The 20,511-nt window shown below is 43.2% G+C and overlaps 1 protein-coding gene across 3 annotated transcripts in view; it reads right to left on the bottom strand.

The window, feature by feature from the left end:
* Positions 1 to 20,511, bottom strand: part of FANCD2 (FA complementation group D2) — a 1,694,389-nt gene that overhangs the window by 1,249,133 nt on the left and 424,745 nt on the right. For all 3 annotated transcript variants that reach the window (XM_044077594.1, XM_044077597.1, XM_044077595.1), the window contains exons 15-16: positions 16,375 to 16,521; positions 3,835 to 3,969 (exon numbers count right to left, since the gene is read on the bottom strand). In XM_044077594.1, coding sequence (XP_043933529.1) covers positions 3,835 to 3,969; positions 16,375 to 16,521 — 282 coding nt within the window. The remainder of the gene's footprint in view (positions 1 to 3,834; positions 3,970 to 16,374; positions 16,522 to 20,511) is intronic.

Genomic DNA, 20,511 nt, shown 5'->3' with positions numbered 1-20,511 from the left:
ACTTGTTTTTGGGCTTCTGCCTACTGATTTGGGGGTAGGTCCAGCCACCCGCTTGATGTTGGCAACATGTGGAAGTGAAATCTGTATCCCTGGGACACTATATTTAAAACCCATTTGTCCTGGGTAATGAGTTCCCAGTTCTTTGCACGAAGAGCAATCTTTCCCCCCAAAGGGGCAGCCAGTCGATAAGTGCTTGGAAATGTTAAAAGGAAGTCATTGAGACAGTTTACCATAGGGGGAGTCTTATTACTCCCAGGTTTGGAAGTGGAGGCCCCCCACTGCTTAGTCCTGTGTGTCCCCTGGGACTGAAACCTGGGGTTTTTGCTGTGTCTGGGTTTGGCTTGACAATACCTAGAAGGGGCTGGAAAGAACAAATTCTTAGAAGGCCAGTGCCTACTAAATCTAGGAGGCTGAACTTGTAAGAAATCTTTAACAGTTTGCATAGATTTAGCTTTATCTTCCAACTTTTTAAGCACTTCCTCAGCCTTGTTGCCAAACAGGCAGTCCTGGTTTAAGGGAGCATCCAACAATTTAGCTTTAACATGATCAGGAAAAGATTGCTCCTTAAGTCAAGCATGCCTTCTGAGCACAGACCCAGTAACAGTGGCCCTGCAAGAGGCCTATAATGAATCAAAACCACATTGCAAAGTATGTTTTCCAACTTGTTCAGCAGAATGCATTAAATCCTGTAACTCTTTATTTTCCACACAGTCTGGAATCAACATCATTTTCTGTTTAAGCAATCCAATAACATGTTGCCAATACTTTAACATATGAAACTGGCAGTTTAAAGCCCTAATGGCCAAGGTTGCAGAAGTGTAAACCTTCTTACCCCATCTATCCAGCACTCTGGAGTCTCTATCAGAAGGGACAGGATTTTTAGTAGTAGAAGCCCGAATGCCCTTGGGCCCCTGTGAAATAGTCGCTGGATCCACAATAGGATTTTTAAAAAGAAACTTGTGTGACTCAGGAACCCTGTAGTATCTGTCTGGTTTTCTGGGAGCAGGAGGCAAGGAATCAGGTGCCAAACTAGATTCCGAAAAAGCATCACCAACAATGTCTAGTACAGGAGGGACAGCTAAAGGCCTATGCTGAGGTAGGAGTAAGAAATCCCTAAGCCTTTTTTTTTTTTGAATCAGAAAAATCCTGGCTTTCCCAGTGGAAATGCTCCCTTACAGTATGTAAGGTTTCCGCAAAAGAAAAATCAAAATCCTGTGGAGGGGAAGCAGAGGGAATGGAGTCCTCTGCATCAGAATCCTCATAAGTAGATAAAGGCAAATCCAGATCATCAGAAGAATCAGAAGAAACAGAATCCTGGTCAGAAGATTCATAAATCACTTCAGTCCTAGGCCTCTCAGAATGGGGGGTTGGCTACCCCTGACTAGAGTCATTAGATCTTTAGCTATTCTTATTTGTTTTTTAGGCATAGAGGCCTGAGCATGTGGCCTGGGCGTCGATTTTTTAGGCATGGTTCGAGATTTAGGCCTAAGAGAAGAAGGAGGTGTCGGTTTAATATGCAAGCCCATAGGCCTGAATACACCCTCAGAAGCCGGTGCCTGCACAGCGGCTCCGGACCCATCCAAGGTAGAGACATCCGCGGATTCCATAGTTGAAGCATCTCGCGGCATACCGGACTCCGAATGGGTCTCAGTAGAGGCCTGCGAATCAGAAGTAGCGAGTATCAGGGGCTGCAAAAGCGCCTCACTGAGTACCAGCGAACTGGCGACTGGCTTAGGAGAAGCTTCGTCGGCAGTTTTGGACCTCAGCGGCCTGTCTCTGTCTTTATCTTTGCGTTTTTTCGGAATCCCAGTAGTCGGATGGCTAACTGATGACATTTCTGGATAATTAAACCCAGAACCGAAATATTTAGAGGCGAAAATATATCGACGATGGACAGTGCGCTGATTAAATAAAGCACAAAACTGACAGCAAGGTACGTTGTGGTCAGGGACTAGGTAAGGAATACAGTACGAATGAAAATCTTTATGAGGTATTTCACACAAGTAATGCAATTATTAACTTTTACTGACATCGGTAAGGAGCAAGAAAAAGTTTCCTCAACCGGGTACTTAGCTTTTAGTTGAAGACTTCAGTTCTGAAACTTGAAAACGAAAATTTCAGGAGTCGGCCGACCGGCACTTGCGAACTGCTTCTGCTTCGGGCACCGCACGGCAAGAAAGACTGGTGTAATGGCGTCGGCTGTATGTTTTATACCCCTGATGACCTGACGTCATGGAAGAAGGGAGAGCAACTGACGCAGGACCCAAGACTTTGTTAATCAGGCCGACTGAGGGCTACCTGCAAGCAGATAACCCAAATGTAAAAACAGCAACAGTGAAACACGAAGAACATCTGAGGATTTCAGTTTCTTGGATTACGGTGCTGACTGAGAAGTTGGAACTGACCAGCTCCTCTTTTTACACTTCTCCAAGGAAGATGAGGATGAAGGGGAGGATATATCTGTCTTACTCTTGTCTGTAGTAGATAAGGTTTCATCAAAGGCAGATGGGATCAATCCCTTCATGATGAGTTTATTACGTCTCTCAACAAGGGCTCTATGACTGAACCCATGGCAAATACTGCAGTACTCCTGCAAATGCACAAGACCCAAGTAATATCACAAAGTAAGTGTAAATCTGATGAAGGAATCTTGTGGACAAACGTCTGGCATTTCTAAAGCCAGAAGGGGCCTTAACTTTCTCAGCCATCAGAAAAATACAGGCTGGAAGGCAGACACTTATACCCCACAATCACACATGGAGGGGAAAAAGTAGAAAATTGAGAAGGATAGAAAACAGGTGATTTTGTGTGTGTGGAAAGGAAAGGAAGCTATCAACAATGATAGCTTAAGAAAAGGTTACTAGGCCTTAAACACGTACTACATGGACAGACTCAAAAAACGTCAGCTGTTCTCAGTCTCTTATCGCCTATTTAGAGGTAATCTCTGCTTGACTTGCAAAGCAATGTCTGATCCAGCCCTACTTGAAATGCTACACCTAAAGAAATCCCAATCCCCCCCATGCCACATGCTCCAGAGATCACAACCTCATTACCACAATTAACAGAACATGCTGGAGGGGCAGGTTCATCTCCCAAAGACTGCTCATAATCTGGAATAAGTTTCCCATTCATGTCAAGCACAGCACCTCATTGGCCCTCTTCAAGAGAAATCTTGATGAGTGGATGGTTAAAGTTCACATCAGGGATCATTCCAGTTGCCCTACTGGATAGGGGGCACTGTGAACTAACATTGGGTGGCATGCTGCCTGGGCAAATTGTTTTTGGGCTAGGCTTGTAAAGGTTCCAGGGCCATCAGCCTAGTACACACTTATGAACCTATGAAGAAGTACACCAAGGTGTAAAGAAAGGGGCTATCAACAATGATAGTAAATAAATATACTCGCGCATACAAGACAAGAGCAAAAAAATGGTAGCCAATGGGTAGAGGAAGAATGAGAGAAAGGATAGTGAAAAAACTCAAAAGAAATAAGAAAATATTACCAAAGCCTAAAAATAGAAACTCGAGAGCTCTGCCAAAACGTGACTGTCCGGAAAAGTGGCAACCAAGATCTGAGATACGTGGGAGAGAAGGAATGTGAGTAAAGGTGAAGCTTGAGAGTTTTTGCTTGGCGCAAACTGTAGTAACAGCTGAGATGGTTCCATTATTGCAACCAAACCCATACATCAAGGATAAAATGAAAATTGACAACATCAGATTGAAAGGCATTACTACATCATTTTTTTTCTGCTGAAACTGCAAAATTAATTTCTAAAGAACATTCTAAAAGTTTGACAAAACAAAAAAAAATGCATTACATACTTTTTAAAACTCACCTGCTTGCAGTAGGAATCAAATGCTGTAAATGCATGTTTATACATCATACTACCAAAAGAGACAGCACTTTGGTCTGCAGACCGTAGCAGGGTTTGTGCCAAGGACAGGATTGATGGAAAATAATCTCGTAAAACCTGAACATAAATTAATAAAGACACAACAGATCAGCTGAATGATACAATGATACAAACTATAATGCAAGCTATCAGTCAAACACTTCCTCATACAGCTCCCAATCTATCAGGAACTATTACAACCTGCATTAAAAATGCTGTTGAAATGTGTCACTGAAACAGCAGAATAAAAACTTTTAATGGTAGTACACACTAATTATGTGATACACTTACCCTAATGATGAAGACATAAATCACTCCCGTCTCCTAGCACTAAAACTGATCAGCAAACTTTTTCCAGCATCCTGCTTCACCCTACTCAAGGTGGAGCCACTGAGGCATTGCTCTGTTCTTCTATGACACAAGAACCAGATGACTCTGGAGTAACACATAAGCCAGATCTTTAATATGGTCTCTTGTCATACTAAACAGGAATTGGAGGAATTCCAGGAAGGCATGATATCCTACAGCTGCATCATGCATCTCAAAGATGAATCTTTATTGCTAGTACCTCATATAACTGATTAATCTAACTTTAAGACTCTCTGGCTAAGCAGAGCAGACACTTCATAGGTACAGGATCCTATGACTCCCTACTTTCCAAGGACTGCCAACCAAAAGAAGCTTTACAATGGGAGGCTATGTGTAACTTGGATGTAAATCAAGACATAGTCACACAAACTTCATACAAAGTAACTTACGCTCATAAGTATGTACTAGGCTAGCTACCCTTGCAAGCCATTTTAAGCCTAAACAATTTCCCTTTCTGTGCTCGAAATAACCTATCCCATTTGGTTATACAGTGGTCTCACCCATCCCATTGTCAATAATTACATATTGCTCCTAATGAGAACAAGTGGGATCATACCATAAATAATTTGAGGGGAACCATGCATGGGATACAGCATTTAGGAGTTGCCTCTGTCCATTAGGGGGGCAGTCTTGGGGTGAATTTTCTGTCTCCCATCCAAAGATCTAAGTTGTTCTTGAATACAGATACGGAAGAACTTTGTTTTATGTGGATGGGAAGTCTGCTCCACAGCAGTAGTAGCCCCTCCAAACCAGCCTACTGATGTTGCAGAAGACTCACAAAGTACTTCTGATGCCATTTGACTTGCTGATGTGCAGTAAATCTCTCAATAAAGGGTTGGAGTATGCCTTGTATGCCAGACACAGTCTGTAGGATACCAAGTACAGTGTCAGGGCTTTGAGTTAGTCTATGTATGACATGTTGTTTAGGCCTTGGATCCTTTTAGTAAGGTATCTCTGTGGGCTTTCCAGGTGCTGCATGTGTCTAGACAGATAGATCCCAAAGGGGGCATTATTATTCAATTATTGGCCTAATGAGAGCAGAGTATAGGGAGGACAATGACATCCCTAGATCTAGACACAATCCCTCTGTTTATATGCTGTGCAGCAGAGAAGGACTTTCTTATAACAATGGCCACATGTTGGTCAAAGGTTAGGCCACTGTCAACATAAGTTCCCAAATCCCAAACAACTGGACTAACTACTAGGGGCGTATTGTCAATGCATTTTTTGGCATTTAGTTTCAGTCCATGTTTTTGAGATGAGTTATTTATTTGGGACAAACCTTCCTGAAGGATGGCTAAGTCACTGGGGAGTCAATGACTGCTCCTAGCTTGCAGTTCTCTGCAGACTTAAGTCAGCCAGAGCCCTTTGTTATTGGCTTTTACTTCAGAAAAGCAGATGCCAAACAAGACTCTTCGAACCTTGCCTGTGACATAAATAGGACTTGCTGGAGAGACAGGTATGTATCCCAGAGACTACCCCCATCTCTGGAACAGGCTCCACATCCACGTGAAGCACAGTTCCTCCCTAACCCAATTCAAGTGCAACTTGGGCAATTGGATGGGGAACAGGAAATTCCTCCCTGGCTTGACACCTATGTCTCTAATGGACACAGGCAACCTATAAATGGTTCATCTCCCAGGCGTCTGCTTATAAATCTCCCAGGCCCATGCTTACACTTTAGGTTCATAGGTAGGTACTAGGCTATTAGCCCTAGGGCCTATATAAGCCTAGCCAAAAAGGTACCCTGGCTTTCGCCACCCAAGAAAATTATTTTCCTGTGCCCCTGTCGAGCAGAGGCACAGAAGTGATCCCTGGGGTGAATTTCCTATTTCCCATCCAATCATCAAGATTTTTCTTGAAGAGTGCTAATGAAGAGCTCTGTTTGACATAGATAGGTAGTCTGTTCCAGAGTATGGGAAGTCTCTGGGACAGGAATCTATCCTTCCAGCATGTTCTTTTTATTGTGGTGACAAGGTTTTGGTCCCTAGAGCGTGTAGGTCGGAGGGATTGGGATTTCTTTAAGCGGAGCATGTCCAACAGCTCTGGGTTTGACATAGCTTTGTATGTTAGGCAGAGATCGCCTCTGAGTAGGCAATATGTGACGAAGTAAAGCTGGAGTTTTTTGAGACGGTTCATGAGGGCATCTGTTTGAGGCCAGTAATCCTCTTTGTGAGGTATTTCTGTGGCCTTTCCAGTTGTTGTAGATGTCTTGTGAGGTACATACCAAAAGGGGCATTGTACTCTATAATGGGTCTGATGAGTAGAGGGGAACAATGACCTCTTTTTTTCTGGATGAGAAACCTTTTGTGATGAGGTGAGCCACATAGAAGGATTTCCTGACCACTGTGGCGATATGATTATCAAAGGAGAGATTACTGTCCACCTGTGCCCCAAGGTCTCTTATCACACTTTCGGCATTAAGTAGACTACCACTTATGTGGTAGTTCATGGGTACAGAGTTTTTACCAAAGGGGATGACAATACATTTGTTGGCATTGAGCTTGAGGCAATGGCTTTGACACCAGGCATCTGTCTCAGTGAGGCCCTTTTGTAGTATGTCCACATCGTTAGGAGTTTCAATTATGGCTCCTAGTTTGCAGTCATCTGCAAACTTTGTTAGCCAAAGACCTTCTGTGTTAGCCTGTACTTCAGAGAAGTAGATACCAAACAGGAGAAGACCCAGGACCGAACCCTGCAGTACTCCACTTGTCACTGATCTGAAGTCGGATTTGGAGTCTGCTACTTTCACAGTGTGGGTTCTGTCCGTGAGACAGTTGGCAATCCATCTTGTGACATAGGGATTTATACCTAGTTTAGTGAGCTTATCTATAATTCCAGAGTGGGGGATGGTGTCGAAAGCCTTGGCGAGATCTAGATAAGCTGTGTGAACCACCTTACCCTCACCTATGGCTTTGGTGACTGCTTCAAAGAAGTAAATCAGGTTTAGGAGACATGATCTGCCTTTTACAAACCCGAACTGGGTAGGGTCCAGAGTTTGGAGATTACCAGTGTCTTTGTTTATGAGTTCCATGATGATACGTTCCATGGCCTTGCAGACCAGGCTCGTCAGGCTAATGGGGCAGTAGTTCCCTGGGTATGTTGTGGCTCCCCCTTTGTGGAGTGGGATCAGAACTTGTCAGATATTTGGGATGCGTGGCTAGGCTTAAAAAGGCCCCTGGGATTGTTTAGCCTAGTAAACACCTATGAGCCTATAAGACATCTTTTAACAGCTGATTATAATAAGTGGGGGTACACAGATCATACCCCCTTCATGGAGTGTTGGCAAGACTGTGCACCCATATTTTTTTTACTGGTTTTATTTTTAATTAAGAGACTGTAACTGATAAACTTTTTGTTGACGTTTTTGATCACTATGACTCGGTTAGAAACTGCTCAAGCGTCTTCAACCACAGTGTGTGCATGCGTGTGTGTGTGTGTGTGTGTGTGTGTGTGTGTGTGTGTGTGTGTGTGTGTGTGTGTGTGTGTGTGTGTGCACATGTGCACATCCAGTAGGCATTTTTCTGGTATTCCCTATCACCTCAGCAAGCTTGCAAACAAAACATAAGATTAGACAATCTTATCAGAGCAACTAGGACCAAAAGTGGAGATCTGTTGCCCCAAATCAGGATAAATTCCTTAGGTTGATGAGGAAAAGACTCCTGTATTACCAGACACTAAAAAGCCTGAAATCACACCCCTTCTATGCCATGAGAAAATAAGGATGAATTTTCTTTTTTTTTTTCTTTTTCTTTGAATTTTATTGGCAGATGTGCAATCAAAAGAAAAGGTAGTAAAGCACAAAGGAATCTGCACTGCCACTTAAGTGGGAATGCATCCACAGTCAACTCTCCTCTGGTCGAATCAAGCAAGAATAATGGGCTGACAACCACATTCTTCATTACAAAAGAGGTCATCTCCAGGGTGCCATCATCTGGGGAGATCTTCATCAGGTAGTGCTTCTGGGAAATCAGATTCAGAAGAGTACTGACCTGTAGCAAGAGGGTCTGTTATGACACTCACTTCCCCAGAGGTGCAAGTGGTCATGAAAGTGATGCCCTGGTGATGCTCACCTCTCTGCACAGAAAGTATGTGTGTCCCACCCTCTTTGTTTAGGTACTACAACACAGCATGGCTATCTGACCAGAGGAGGAGGGGTTCACGTCTTGGCTCCCTTTTCACAGCTTGAAAGGTGAAAAAAACTAATTTGTCTCAGTATCCTTGTACCCCGGAATCCCAAGTGAATGATCTAATCCAGCAACAATATAACTAGCATCAGAACCTGCAATGAGTTCAGGGGCAGAAACGACACCCAAACAGAAACTGGATGGGACACAGCCCACTGTTCCTGTTCTTGATTTGATACAAGATGATCCATTAAGGTATAATGCCTCAGAAATCATGGACACCTTGTTGTCCACAGAAACATCTTTATCTGAATGCAGACTGATGAAATAGTCAATATGGTGGCTTTCACTTAGACTAAGAGATGCAAAGGAATTCATGCCTCAATCCACCTCTTCTACCTGTCACAGAAAGCAGGCTCAATTATCTTCAGGGCCTACATGGGCATGAACAGTCAGCTTTGAATAGTGTCCACATCTGCCTGCATGAAGAAGCTCTTCTGCAGTATGATTAAAGTGGTCTTAATCTGAGTCTGTGCACTCCCAGGGCTTACAACCACAGCAGGACTTAGAAATGGACACTATCAGTGATTTTCTTAATGTTGTCACCAGGACTCAGCAATCCAGATACAGAAACACTAGGAGAACTTTCTCTTGCATTTAATCTGTCACCATGGCAAGAAAGTACAGTTGTGCACACTTACCATAAATGGAGATGTTCTAGTGTATTCACTGTTGCAGTCATCACACTTGGGTTATTTGCCTCCAGGTAGCCCTCAGTTGGCCCGAATACCAGAGACTTAGCATTTCAGGCATCTGACGCCATTAGATCAGTTTTTCTTGCCCCATATGTCAGGAGCCTCCCAAATAGGGAGCTAAGTTATGGTGGAAAAAACACCACCTGTAAAAAGTAAACACCAATAGCCCTGAAAGGGCTGAGTAATAAAGATCGTGAAGGAGAGAGAGAGACATGGGGGCTGGAGGGTGGGAAACCAGGACTGCAATAGTGAATACACTCTAACATCTACATTTATGGTAAGTGTAAACAACTGTACTATGTTCTTCATGTCTCACTGTTGCAGTCATAATACTTGGGTAGATTCCCAAAGCTGAAGAAAGGGTGGAGGCAGTCAAGAAGAATTGGGGCTGGCAAGTATGCCCTGCAGGACTGCTGTTGCAAAACCCACCCTGGATTTGGAAAAGATAGGCAGATGGTAATGTTTGGTGAAGGTGTGAACAGAACTCCAGGTGCCAGCTTCCAGAATGTCTCTGGTAGGGACTTCCCTGAGGAATGCTGTAGAGGTAGAAGTTGCCCTGGTGGAGTGCGTTCTGACCCTCTGAGGGGTTGGTTTCCCATGGTGGTTGCAACAGAAATGGATACAGTGTGCTATCCATTTGGAAATTGTTTGTTTTGATATGGCCTTGCCCTCTGCCCCTGGTACAAAACTGACTAGTAACTGGTCAAATTTCCTGAAGGGCTTTGTCCTATCAAGGTAGAATCTGAGCTGTTTGTGCACATCCAAAGAGTGCAGGATCCTTTCCCCTTTATTTTGAGGATTAAGGAAGAAAGTTGGCAAATGGACAGACTGGTTGAGAGCTACAATGGACACCACTTTTGGCATAAAAGTAGGGTTAGTCCTGAGGGAGACCCTGTCAGCATGAAAAATAATGAAGGGTTCCACAGCCATAAGTGCTCGTAGTTCAAACACTCTTCTTGTTGAGGTGATGGCCAGAAGCAAGGCTGTTTTCCAAGAGAGGAATTTTAACTCTGCTGAGGCTGATGGCTCAAAGGGGGGGTAGCATGAGCTTTTCCAGTACAAAGATAAGGTCCCAAGCAGGGGTGGGGGCTCTCCTTGGTGGCCTTAAGTTGATGGCCCCTCTCAGGAACTATTTGATGAGAGGGTGGGAGAAGAGAGATGGCTCAGTGTTGTAGTGAGCTGAGATGGTAGAGGCATGGGTCTTAATGGAGGAGAAGGATAGGTCTTTGTGGAGTAGATCTGCTAGGTAATCCAGGATTAGAGGTAAGGAGGGCAGGGCTGTGTCCGCTCCTTTAGACTGAATCCAGGAACAATACCTTTTCCACTTATCAGCATAGGATTTCCTTGTACTGGGTCTTCTGGCTTCAAGAATGACCTCCAGCACCTGCTTGCTCAGGCTGGTCACTGGGGAGAATTCAAGGGATAAGCCAGGCTGCAAGGCTTTGCAGATGTGGATGCAAGATCTGTCCCTCCTGCTGAGTGAGGAGGGTTGGAATCTGGGGTAGGTGCCATGGTGGCCCCAGTGACAGGCTGAGCAGTAGTGGGTACCAGTGCTGGCATGGTCAGTCTGTGGCAATCAGGACTGCCCTTGGTCTGTACTATCATCTTGAGTAATATTCTTGTAAGTAGAGGCAGAGGGGGAAATGCATAGATTGAGAGGTTTACCCACTGGAAGGATAGAGCATCCACTTTCCAGGCCCTGCAGTGAGGTATCTTGGTGAAGAATTTCCTGAGCTGGTGATTGCAGGGGGAGGCAAAAAGATCCACCTCCGGGGTCCCCCATTTCTGGGTTAGAAGGCTGAAAGTGCTGGGGTCTAATTGCCACTCATGTGGGTCTAGTAGAATTCTGCTTAGGTCATCTGCCAGAGAGTTTTGTTTGCCTGGCAGGAATTGAGCTTGCAGATGGACGTGCATGTCCAAGGCCGTGTTCCACAGGGTCATGGCTAGCATGCAGAGTGGGTAAGAGTGGGTTCCCCCCCTGCTTGTTGATGTACCACATAACTGTGGTGTTGTCTGTTTTTATTAGCAGGGGTCCTGGTGAGAGTAGGGATTTGAAAGCTGTCAGAGCCTGCTGAACAGCTAGCATCTCTTTTTGGTTGATGTGCAGATGAATTTGACTTGGGCTCCAGTGGCCCTGAATGCACTTGTCGTCCATATGTGCCCCCAGGCATAGTCTGATGTGTCCGTGGTTAGGGTCTGGGCGGCGTGGGGTTGTGTAAAAGTTAGTCCCTTGTTGTGGTTGCATGCTGATGCCCACCAAAGAAACTTTGTTCTTAGACAAAGTATGATGGTTTCCAGGTCCTGAGAATGTTGGCATCAAAGGCTTTAAGTACCAGTGAAGTTTCCTCATATGCAGTCTGGCATATGGAATTAGTAGAATGAGTGGTGGTGCTGCGGTAGCATTGTCGCCTCACAGTAAGACGTTTCCTGTTCGATTCTCAGCTAGAGCGTCTTCTGTGTGGAGACATGCGTGAATGGGCGTACCTTCGTTGAAGGTTGTGCGTCAGGGCCGGCAACTCGGCATGTAAAAATCTACTGCCAATCATTAGCAGACCGGAGTTCCGCTGTGGCAACCCCTAACCGGGAAAAGCTGAAAGACTGACCAAGAGGGCATGAACCCTAGAGCCTGCAGGATTTTCCTTGTGGATAGCTGGGTTCTGGTGACCATTTGAGCAAAGTAGCCTGTTAGATAGGATTGTTTTTCTGGAGTAAGGAATGCCATCTGGGATGCTGTGTCCAAGCTTGTTCCCAGGAACACAACCTTTTGACTGGGGACTAGTTTTGATTTCTTTTTGTTGATAGTGTACAAATGTCAGGTGCTGCAACAGTTTTTCCTGTCTGCCTGCCTGAATTAGGCTATCACCAAAGTAAGGGTATATTTGAATCTTTCTCTGTCTGCAAAAGGCAATGGCTAGAGCCAGGCATTTTGTGAAGACTCTGGGAGCAGTGGATAAGCCAAATGGAAGTGCAGAGAACTGATAATGCATAGATCCTGCCCTGAAACGTATTTATTTCCTGCACGAGTCCTTGATAGGGTGTGCAGACCGGCTTCTTTTAGGTCTAGGGTGGCTAACCAGGCATCTTTCAATAGCAAAAGAAGAAGCTGCTGAAGGGTGAGCATTTTGAATTTTGGTACCACCAGGAAGGTGTTTAGAATGGAAAGATCTAGGATTGGATGCCAGGTGCCCCCTTTTCTGGGTACCAGGAAGAGTCTGGAATAAAACCCTTGACCTATCTGTTCTGCAGGAACAGGTTGAATTGCCCTTATGGAGAGCAGGGAATGAACTTGGTTTTCTGCCTCTGCCCACAGGTTTGGAGGAAGGTCTGGGAACCCTTTTGGGGTTGGCAGTGTGTGGAAGTAAAATTTGTACCCCTGGGATACAATGTTGAGGACCCATCTGTCTTTGGTGATGGAGGTCCATTTTTTTGCATGGTGGGCAATTTTCCTCCTAGGGGCACAAGCAATTGGGCAGAGGCGAGGAGTGGAGTTGAGAAGTCACTGTGAATTCTTTCCGTAAGGGGGTGGCTTAGCACTCCCTGCTTTAGAAGTGGAGGTACTCCATTGCTTAGATCTCTGCATACCCTGAGACTGTAATCTGGGCGGTCTGTTTCCCCTTGGGTCTAGTATGAGATGGCCTTCAGGGGGCTGGAAAGGACCAATGTTTCAAGGGGCAATGCCTAATGAATCTTGGAGGCTGCACTTGCAAGAACTCTGACTGTCTGCATAGACTTAGCTTTTTCTTGCATCTTTTTTAGAACCTCTTCTGCTTTGGTGCCAAACAGATTGTCCTTATTCAAAGGAGGATCTAGTAATTTTGATTTGACATGGTCTGGCAAGGTCTGCTCCTTAAGCCAAGCATGCCTTCTCAATACAGAACCAGTGACTGTTGCCCTGCAAGATGCTTCTAGGGCATCAAACCCACATTGCAAGGTATGCTTGCTGACTTGGCTGGCAGAATGCATAAGCTCCTGTAACGCTACTTTCTGCACAGTCTGTAAAGGTAGATAATTTTTGCTTAATAAGTTCCATAGTATGTTGCCGGTATTTCAGCATGTGAAACTGGCAATTCAATGCCCTAATGGCGAGAGTTGCAGAGGTGTATACCTTTTTACCCATCTGTCTAAAGCTCGGCAATCCCTGTCCGAAGGGGTGGGATTCTTAGCTGTAGTGGTTTTTATTCCTTTAGGCCCTTGGAAAATGACCTCTGGGTCAGCAGGATTTTTGAAAAGAAATTTGTGAGAGTCAGGGACTCTGTAGTACCTGTCTGGTTTCCTTGGAGCAGGGGCTAAAGGATCAGGAGTTAGACTGGATTCCATAAAGACATCAACGACAACATCCAGAACAGGAGGGATAGCTAAAGGTCTATGTTGTGGCAGCTCTAAAAATTCTCTGAGTCTCTTTTTGGACTGAGGATAATCCTGGCATTCCCAGTGGAAATGCTCTCTTAAAGTATGTAGGGTTTCACCAAAAGAAAACTCCTCTGGAGGGGAAGCTGAGGGAATGGATTCCTCTGCATCTGAATCCTCATAAGCAGATAAAGGCATGTCTTCATATTCAGAAACCTCAGAGTCGTCGGACTCCTGGTCAGTTAAACCTGCTCGGGACAGGTCTCTTTTTCTCTTAGCAGGGGAAGGCTGGCGTCCCCTAATCAGCATGATCAGGTCTTCTGCCATTTTAAGCACTTGAGGATGTGGCAAGAAAGCATGTGCTTGGGTTTTGGTTGTCGGTTTTTAGGCATAGCTCATACTCTTGGCCTTAGAAACTCGGTAGTTTTAAACAGAACTGAAGACGTGAAGGAAGTCATTGGTTTGTGTCGAATATCGGTAATGCGAAGAACTTCCTTGGAAACCAGTGCCTGCACAGCGGCCCCGGACCCATCCAAGGTAGAGACATCCACAGGTTCCGTAGTCAAAGCAAGAGTCCCACGGCATACTGGACTCCGAACGGGTCTTGGCACAGGCCTGCGAATCCATCGAAGCAGGCATCAGGGGCTGTGAAAGCGCCTCACTTAATACCGGCGAACTGGCGACTAGCTTAATGGAAGCGTCGGCAGTTTTGTACCTGTGCGGTCTGTCTCTATCTTTATCCTTATGTTTTTTAAGAAGATTGGTAGTCGGATGGCTTACCGAAGCCATTTCGGAATACGGAGATCGAGCGCGAAAGTATTTAGCGACAAAAAAGGCCCGGCGACGAAGAATTCGGGCATTGAACAAAGCACAAAACTGACAGCGAGGTACGTCGTGGTCTGGGCCTAAACAAGTGATGCAGTAAGAATGGAAATCTCGGTGTGGTATTTGTTTTCCACAGGCGAGACAATTGTTAACTTTTTCTGACATCGGTTAAGGCAAGAAAAAAGGATCCCCAACAGGGTACTCAGCTTTAGAAGACTTCAGGATGATTCAATATGGAGACTAAAACTCGGGTAGCAGCAGACCGGCACTCATGCGAACTGCTTCTGCTTCAGGCTCCTCGGCAAAAAAGACTGATGTAATGGCATCGGATGCCTGTTTTTAAACCCCTGACGACCTGACGTCAGTCCTGGAGCAACAGCAACCGATGCAGAAATACTAAGTCTCTGGTATTCAGGCCGACTAACGGCTACCTGCAGGCAGATACCCCAAGTGTGATGACTGCAACAGTGAAACACGAAGAACATCAGTGATGAACAATGAATGCAGATAACAAGCCAAAAGGCAATACATTGTACTAGAAATGGTGATGACCAAATGCAAAGCAAAGGAATATCCCCTTGAGATTCCTTGACATATATGTGCAAGAAAGAATCAATCATGTCTAGTGGCACCATCAAAGCCCCCCTGCAGTAGCATAAAGAATCATCGATTATCTGCAGTATTTGATGAACTTGCTGACATTTCTGAAAGAGAACAGGACAGAACTTTGTCCTCCACTTCCAATCTTCTTTAGAATTATTAAAAGCAGAAACAAGCTCTATGTTCCCTTTAAGAAGCAAAGGCCAACATTGGTCCAGGAGTTCCAAGCTGACTAAGTGATCTTTTACAAGAGTTTTTATTATTGGGGGGGGGGGTGGAACAGAGCACCTACGATACACTGCCACCTCATATCATGCCCACAACACATCTCCCTGGTGACTGCTCTCTGATCTACGGCAAAACTGAAAAACTTTCCTCCCATTGGTAACCCTGTGATATAATAAGGATTATTATACAATTCCCTTTAAAGCATGCCTCCTTGGAAATATGACAGTAGGGTAGTCACTTATAGGATCTAGTCACCACTGACTTCCATAGCCTTGCTGTTGCTTAAAAGCAGATTCCTCCCTGCAGGCAGAAAAGAGACTAAAATCCATATTCCACCATATGGTTTTCAAGCTAAAGTTGTTTAAATAAATATTATTTTCTTTGTTGCTACTGTGTTCAAGCACTGCATTCTGCTTCTTCCCCATTTTTTCATAAATGATCTTTCTGTTTCTGTATTGGAATCATTTTTAACAAATATTTCTATTCACCAGCCTGTTCTGACCATCAGCTAGCCAAATGGAGTTCGACTTGTCACCTCCAACTGAGCACATAGCTTACCCCCCAGAACCCAAACTCCAAGACACATTCATGAATGGGCAGACAACAAAAATAAGTACAGTATCTAGCTGTCCCTGAACTGGGGATGCTATGCAAGTTAGCTCCAGTGCTGGTATCATCCTTGGTGAACCTAAAGATATTTCCTTACACTATCTCCCATTTCCCTATGGCACCCTGAAAAACATGGACGTCCAAAAATACTAAAACCTAATTCATGCAACCTTCCATGCATACAGCAACTCCTAGTACACACTGAAAACATACTGGTCTTTGTGCTATCTTGCTGTACCACCCAGATTCCACTGGGCTTTACTACTGTAGCAGACTGGGCTGTCTCACAATGGGTGACTCATTCCTAACTTTATTGGCTCCTCCAGTGTCTAGATTGTTACTGAAAACCTGGGACTCAGGCACAATGCGTCAACATCAGGGCTTTGTCAGTCTGCATCATGCAGCTAGTGTACTGAAACCAATATCTGATTACATGCTGCTGACTTTCCAGCACAACTGGGTGGTTGGGAAAATTAATTCTGAATGCATTCCAACACTAAAAAGCTACTCCCTGCAGGAACTATTCAAGTACGGATATATATACCTACATTTTGGCAATTGTTCTCCATACTGTGGAATACATACACCAGTTCATGAAGTAAAAACATGTTTTAACAACTTACTGTGGAATAGTTTCTGAAGGCATTCTGCAAGAGCTGCTCCTGAATTAAGCCCACTCGGATTTTGTTCCGCAGAACTTTTTCCACTTGCTTCTTACTGTTGTTTGTGTTTGTTGTGTGGAGTATCAGTAGCACCAAGAAGTCCATCACCTTTTTTAAATGACAAAGGAAAAAAAGCATAACAATACTGAATCACTGCTTAAATCATCAGAACAAAATGATGATACTGTTAACTGCAATCACATTTTGTATCCAGTTTAAAAAGATGGTTAAATGTCGCAGCTTTTTACATGTGCAGTAATGATCAAATATACCCATCTCTATACGTCTTCATATACAAACACACATATATGCATAGACACATACATATAACACATACTCTCTCACTCAAATTCAATGCGCAATAGCAACAGGCACTCCTACATAATTTTTTTTGTTAGCTATGAGTGAAAAAAAAAGTGTATTTCTAAAATGTAAGCCCTGACAAACTAGGAACAGTGCTAGCATGCCCACTTCAATTTGGGTTCTTAATATTTACATAAGCCAAGAAGCACAACTAATCAGTAAAGTCATCTTCCTGTAATAACCTGAAATAAGATTCTCATCACATATGCCTGCAGACAGAATGCATCCTAAACCCACGGCCCATGCTAGTTCTCATACACCCTCATTACCACTGTCCCCCACTTCTTAATCTCTATCTGAGCCAGCTGACCTTCACACAGAAGTTAAGTTTATTGTGGCTGAAACCATTTAAACTAAATTATATTACTTTCCAAAGTAAACCGATATGAAGGCTCGGAAGTGCTGCCATTGTTAGCAATTCTCAGGTTATGTAAGGGACTCACTTTAAAGATCCCTTCTGACAGATATGGTGTGTAAATGCCTAGCAAAAAGAAAAAATAGACGTGGACCCACGGGGAGGGCCTTGGGAGACCACTATAGAGTTTCGAGAATTGTTTTGGCAATTAAAACTGGAAGCCAACAACGACCCAGGTTTAAATGATCATCTCTCTTTGGCACCAGTTTTAAAACTAAGAGCAGCTAAATTATGAACCTTGGTAGCCTTCAGAGAGGTGAATAGGATGTGGTATAGCACATCAACAGGCCACATTTGCCTTCTATTACTTACTACATACTATTGGTTACATTTTAACATTTTACTATTCAAAGTATTTTATTACACATATTCAACATTTTTAACCAAATACTGGCGTAACAAATAATTATAAATACATTATAAGGCTTTTTTATGTGTTTATTATTCATATTTATATTTATTTTTATTTTTTATGTATTTTCATGATATGCCTTATTAACTATATAAGACTAGGACTTTGAAATGATTTTAAAGTAATTTTAACATTAAATGAAATACATAATTGATTTAATTATTGAATTAAAATGTTTATTGGATGATTCATTTAGGGGGAGGTGTATTTAAGAAGACTGCTCACTTTGTTTCATTCATCTGATGAAGTCTTTGGGATTAAGACTAAAACGCTTTATGCATTTTGTTGTGTTAAGTTGAACAAAGAGAGCACCCTTCGGACTTTATTGTGTGGCCGTTTTTTGGTATTGGATGTAAGTGTGCAACTGTGTTTTACTTTGAGTCGAAGTTCTGTTGGGCACACTTCTCTGTTGTTGTTTACTGATTGCCTAGCATCATCATATTACTTCATGATGTCTTCTGACATAAATCTAATAAAAGACAGAATTTTTAAAACAGCTTACCACAACAAATCAGACAAGTGGAAAATGGGCAAAGATCAGGGAATACTTGACATGATGCCTTGCAAACCAGCAAAGTGAAAGGTGGCTGTGCTTATAGAACATAAATCTGTGCAAAACTCAAAAGTATAGTGGCTTGGAAATCATGAGACACATGTCAACCACACAAACATTCCTGGAGCACTATTCTATATTAAAACATTCCTGGAGCACGGTTCTAAATTAACTGCCCTTGCCATTTTGGTACGTCAAAAATTTCATAGCCAACAACATGGACAGTTTGGGTCAGCAATCAAAGCAAATAAGATGAACAAGTGATCCTTAAACCTGAAAGGAAAATATAACAGTAAATCAGGAGTAAGAAGGAAATGCCTACAGCGATGCTGAATCACTAAAACTGGAATGAAAATAAACCGGTTCATAGAAGCCTTAGAGACTACTTCCTGAGGGAAGTTAAGAATATTTTCAGAGACAGTCTGAGTCTGTGGCACATCAGAAACTAGAATCCTTAAGCATAAAAGTGTTGGGGTCCAAGATCCATTAACTTGAAGCGAAGATAAGAAAATAGGCGTCAGAAAACAAACCTTTAAGTGACAAAAGATGCATGAACAAAACAAAGAGAGCTTATCACAATGAAGAATGATACAAGAGTTTCATAGTAAGGATGATTACAGCCAGCTTAAGCCAGTATCCAGGAGACTTGAGTTTTTCTACATTCCCTTGACCTAACAACACTAATTCACGTTTTGCAAGAAGGGTGGGCATACTTAGATTAATCCAAAATATCCATTATGCTGAAAGCCACTAGAAAGTCAGAGATTCTCTGGAGATGACTTAGAAGAGGAAAACAATTCACCTTAAATTCTGTTATCTTATAATTAGCAGATGTCTTCAAAAGACAACAGGAGAAACTACTCATTATTGAAAAGGCTTCCAGGAGTTCTATACACAAAAAGACACACACAACACTGCAGCAAGGGCGGCTGGGTAGACAAGAATACAATTTCTGACAGAGGAGGAAGCACAGGTGACGTACGCATCTCATGGGCTTGCAGTAGTGGAGCCTGTGCCTATTTGGATAATACCAAATTAGACACTTAATATCCCGTCTTCCCAACTTCCTTGCTACTGTTCATAAGGTGCTGCCATCCAACTGCTCAGACACTTTCTATCAGGATGAGAAAGACCATCATTCAGAACTAGAGGTATTATGTGTAATCCAGAGTTATACCAAGCAAAAGCCTTCTTAGGGTAAACAATAACTCACTGCTGAATATGAAGTAATTTATTCCAGAATACACAGTCTATGCAGATATCTTCAAGACAAGACAAGACTTGGATCATATGTGTACAAGACAGCAGTCCTAAACCTAAAGCCACAATAACTAAGTGCATCATCTTAGGTTAAATGTGATGCAATAGCTAAAACATTAATCCTTAAAAGCTTCTTCACTGCATCTCTTGTATATTAAAAATCTTACTGGACAAAGAACCAAGGACCAACTTCTAAGTAGATCATACAGCAATATAGATTGTAAGGTCTACCAATGAGATAGTGGATTTTAGTGAGAAGCAAACATGGGGGAATACACAGACTCCTGAATCATCTGTGCCATAAATATAAACCTTATAATAGCTTGTCCTTATCAGTGGTGACTGCCAAACACAGCCAGTGAAGCAATCAGCAAACAGAAGGAGGCAAGAAAGACAGAGAATCCGAACTGGCAGCAGAGAATGGTGCTATAAAATTGTTGGCACAATCAATTAAGGACATTCTGCAGAAGTCCAAGAAAAACATGCAAAGCTAAAAAAATGTTTTATTTTCGGCATCTAGCAACCATAGTAGTACTGCTAAGATCAGAAAGCGTAGGCCTAGGGGTACTGCTAGATTCAGACAGCTTAAGTCTAGGCTTTTCTTTTAGCATCAAACATTGGTACTTGCCTGCAGTGATTAATGACCAAGATTTACAGAGCTGTCTCTGATAACTTAAGGGTTTAGCACAAACATCAATAGGGAAGAACTAGGTTTGAGTAACAGACATCACACCTGAGGATTCAGAAGAGACTAATGAACACTCAAAGGCTATCCCTCAAAGGGTGATTATTACACAGAACCATCCCTCAATTAACAATAAAGACTAGCCCTAGTTGTACAATTCAAGTGGTGCAGCCTGCTTGTTAACATCATGTGTAAGATGTCATTAATCACAAAAGTGCAACAGAGGACAAACTCTCTGTACTTTATTCACAGATCAGCCATAGCCTTGCAGAATAGAGTAAAAGTCCACATCAGATGCACGTGAAAGTCACCCAGATTGCTCGTATCTCACATCCCATCACCAAATGCTGAACTAAGTCACAGAAAGGCAGATCCTCATAAGAAACAGTAAACCACCAGTAAGATGATGT

This window comes from Protopterus annectens, chromosome 7.part0, assembly GCF_019279795.1.
Source record: "Protopterus annectens isolate FY-2018-M chromosome 7.part0, PAN1.0, whole genome shotgun sequence".
In the NCBI taxonomy this organism is placed as follows: domain Eukaryota; kingdom Metazoa; phylum Chordata; order Ceratodontiformes; family Protopteridae; genus Protopterus; species Protopterus annectens.
Note: the sequence above shows the minus strand (reverse complement) of the source record. Positions and strands in the feature narration are given on the sequence as shown.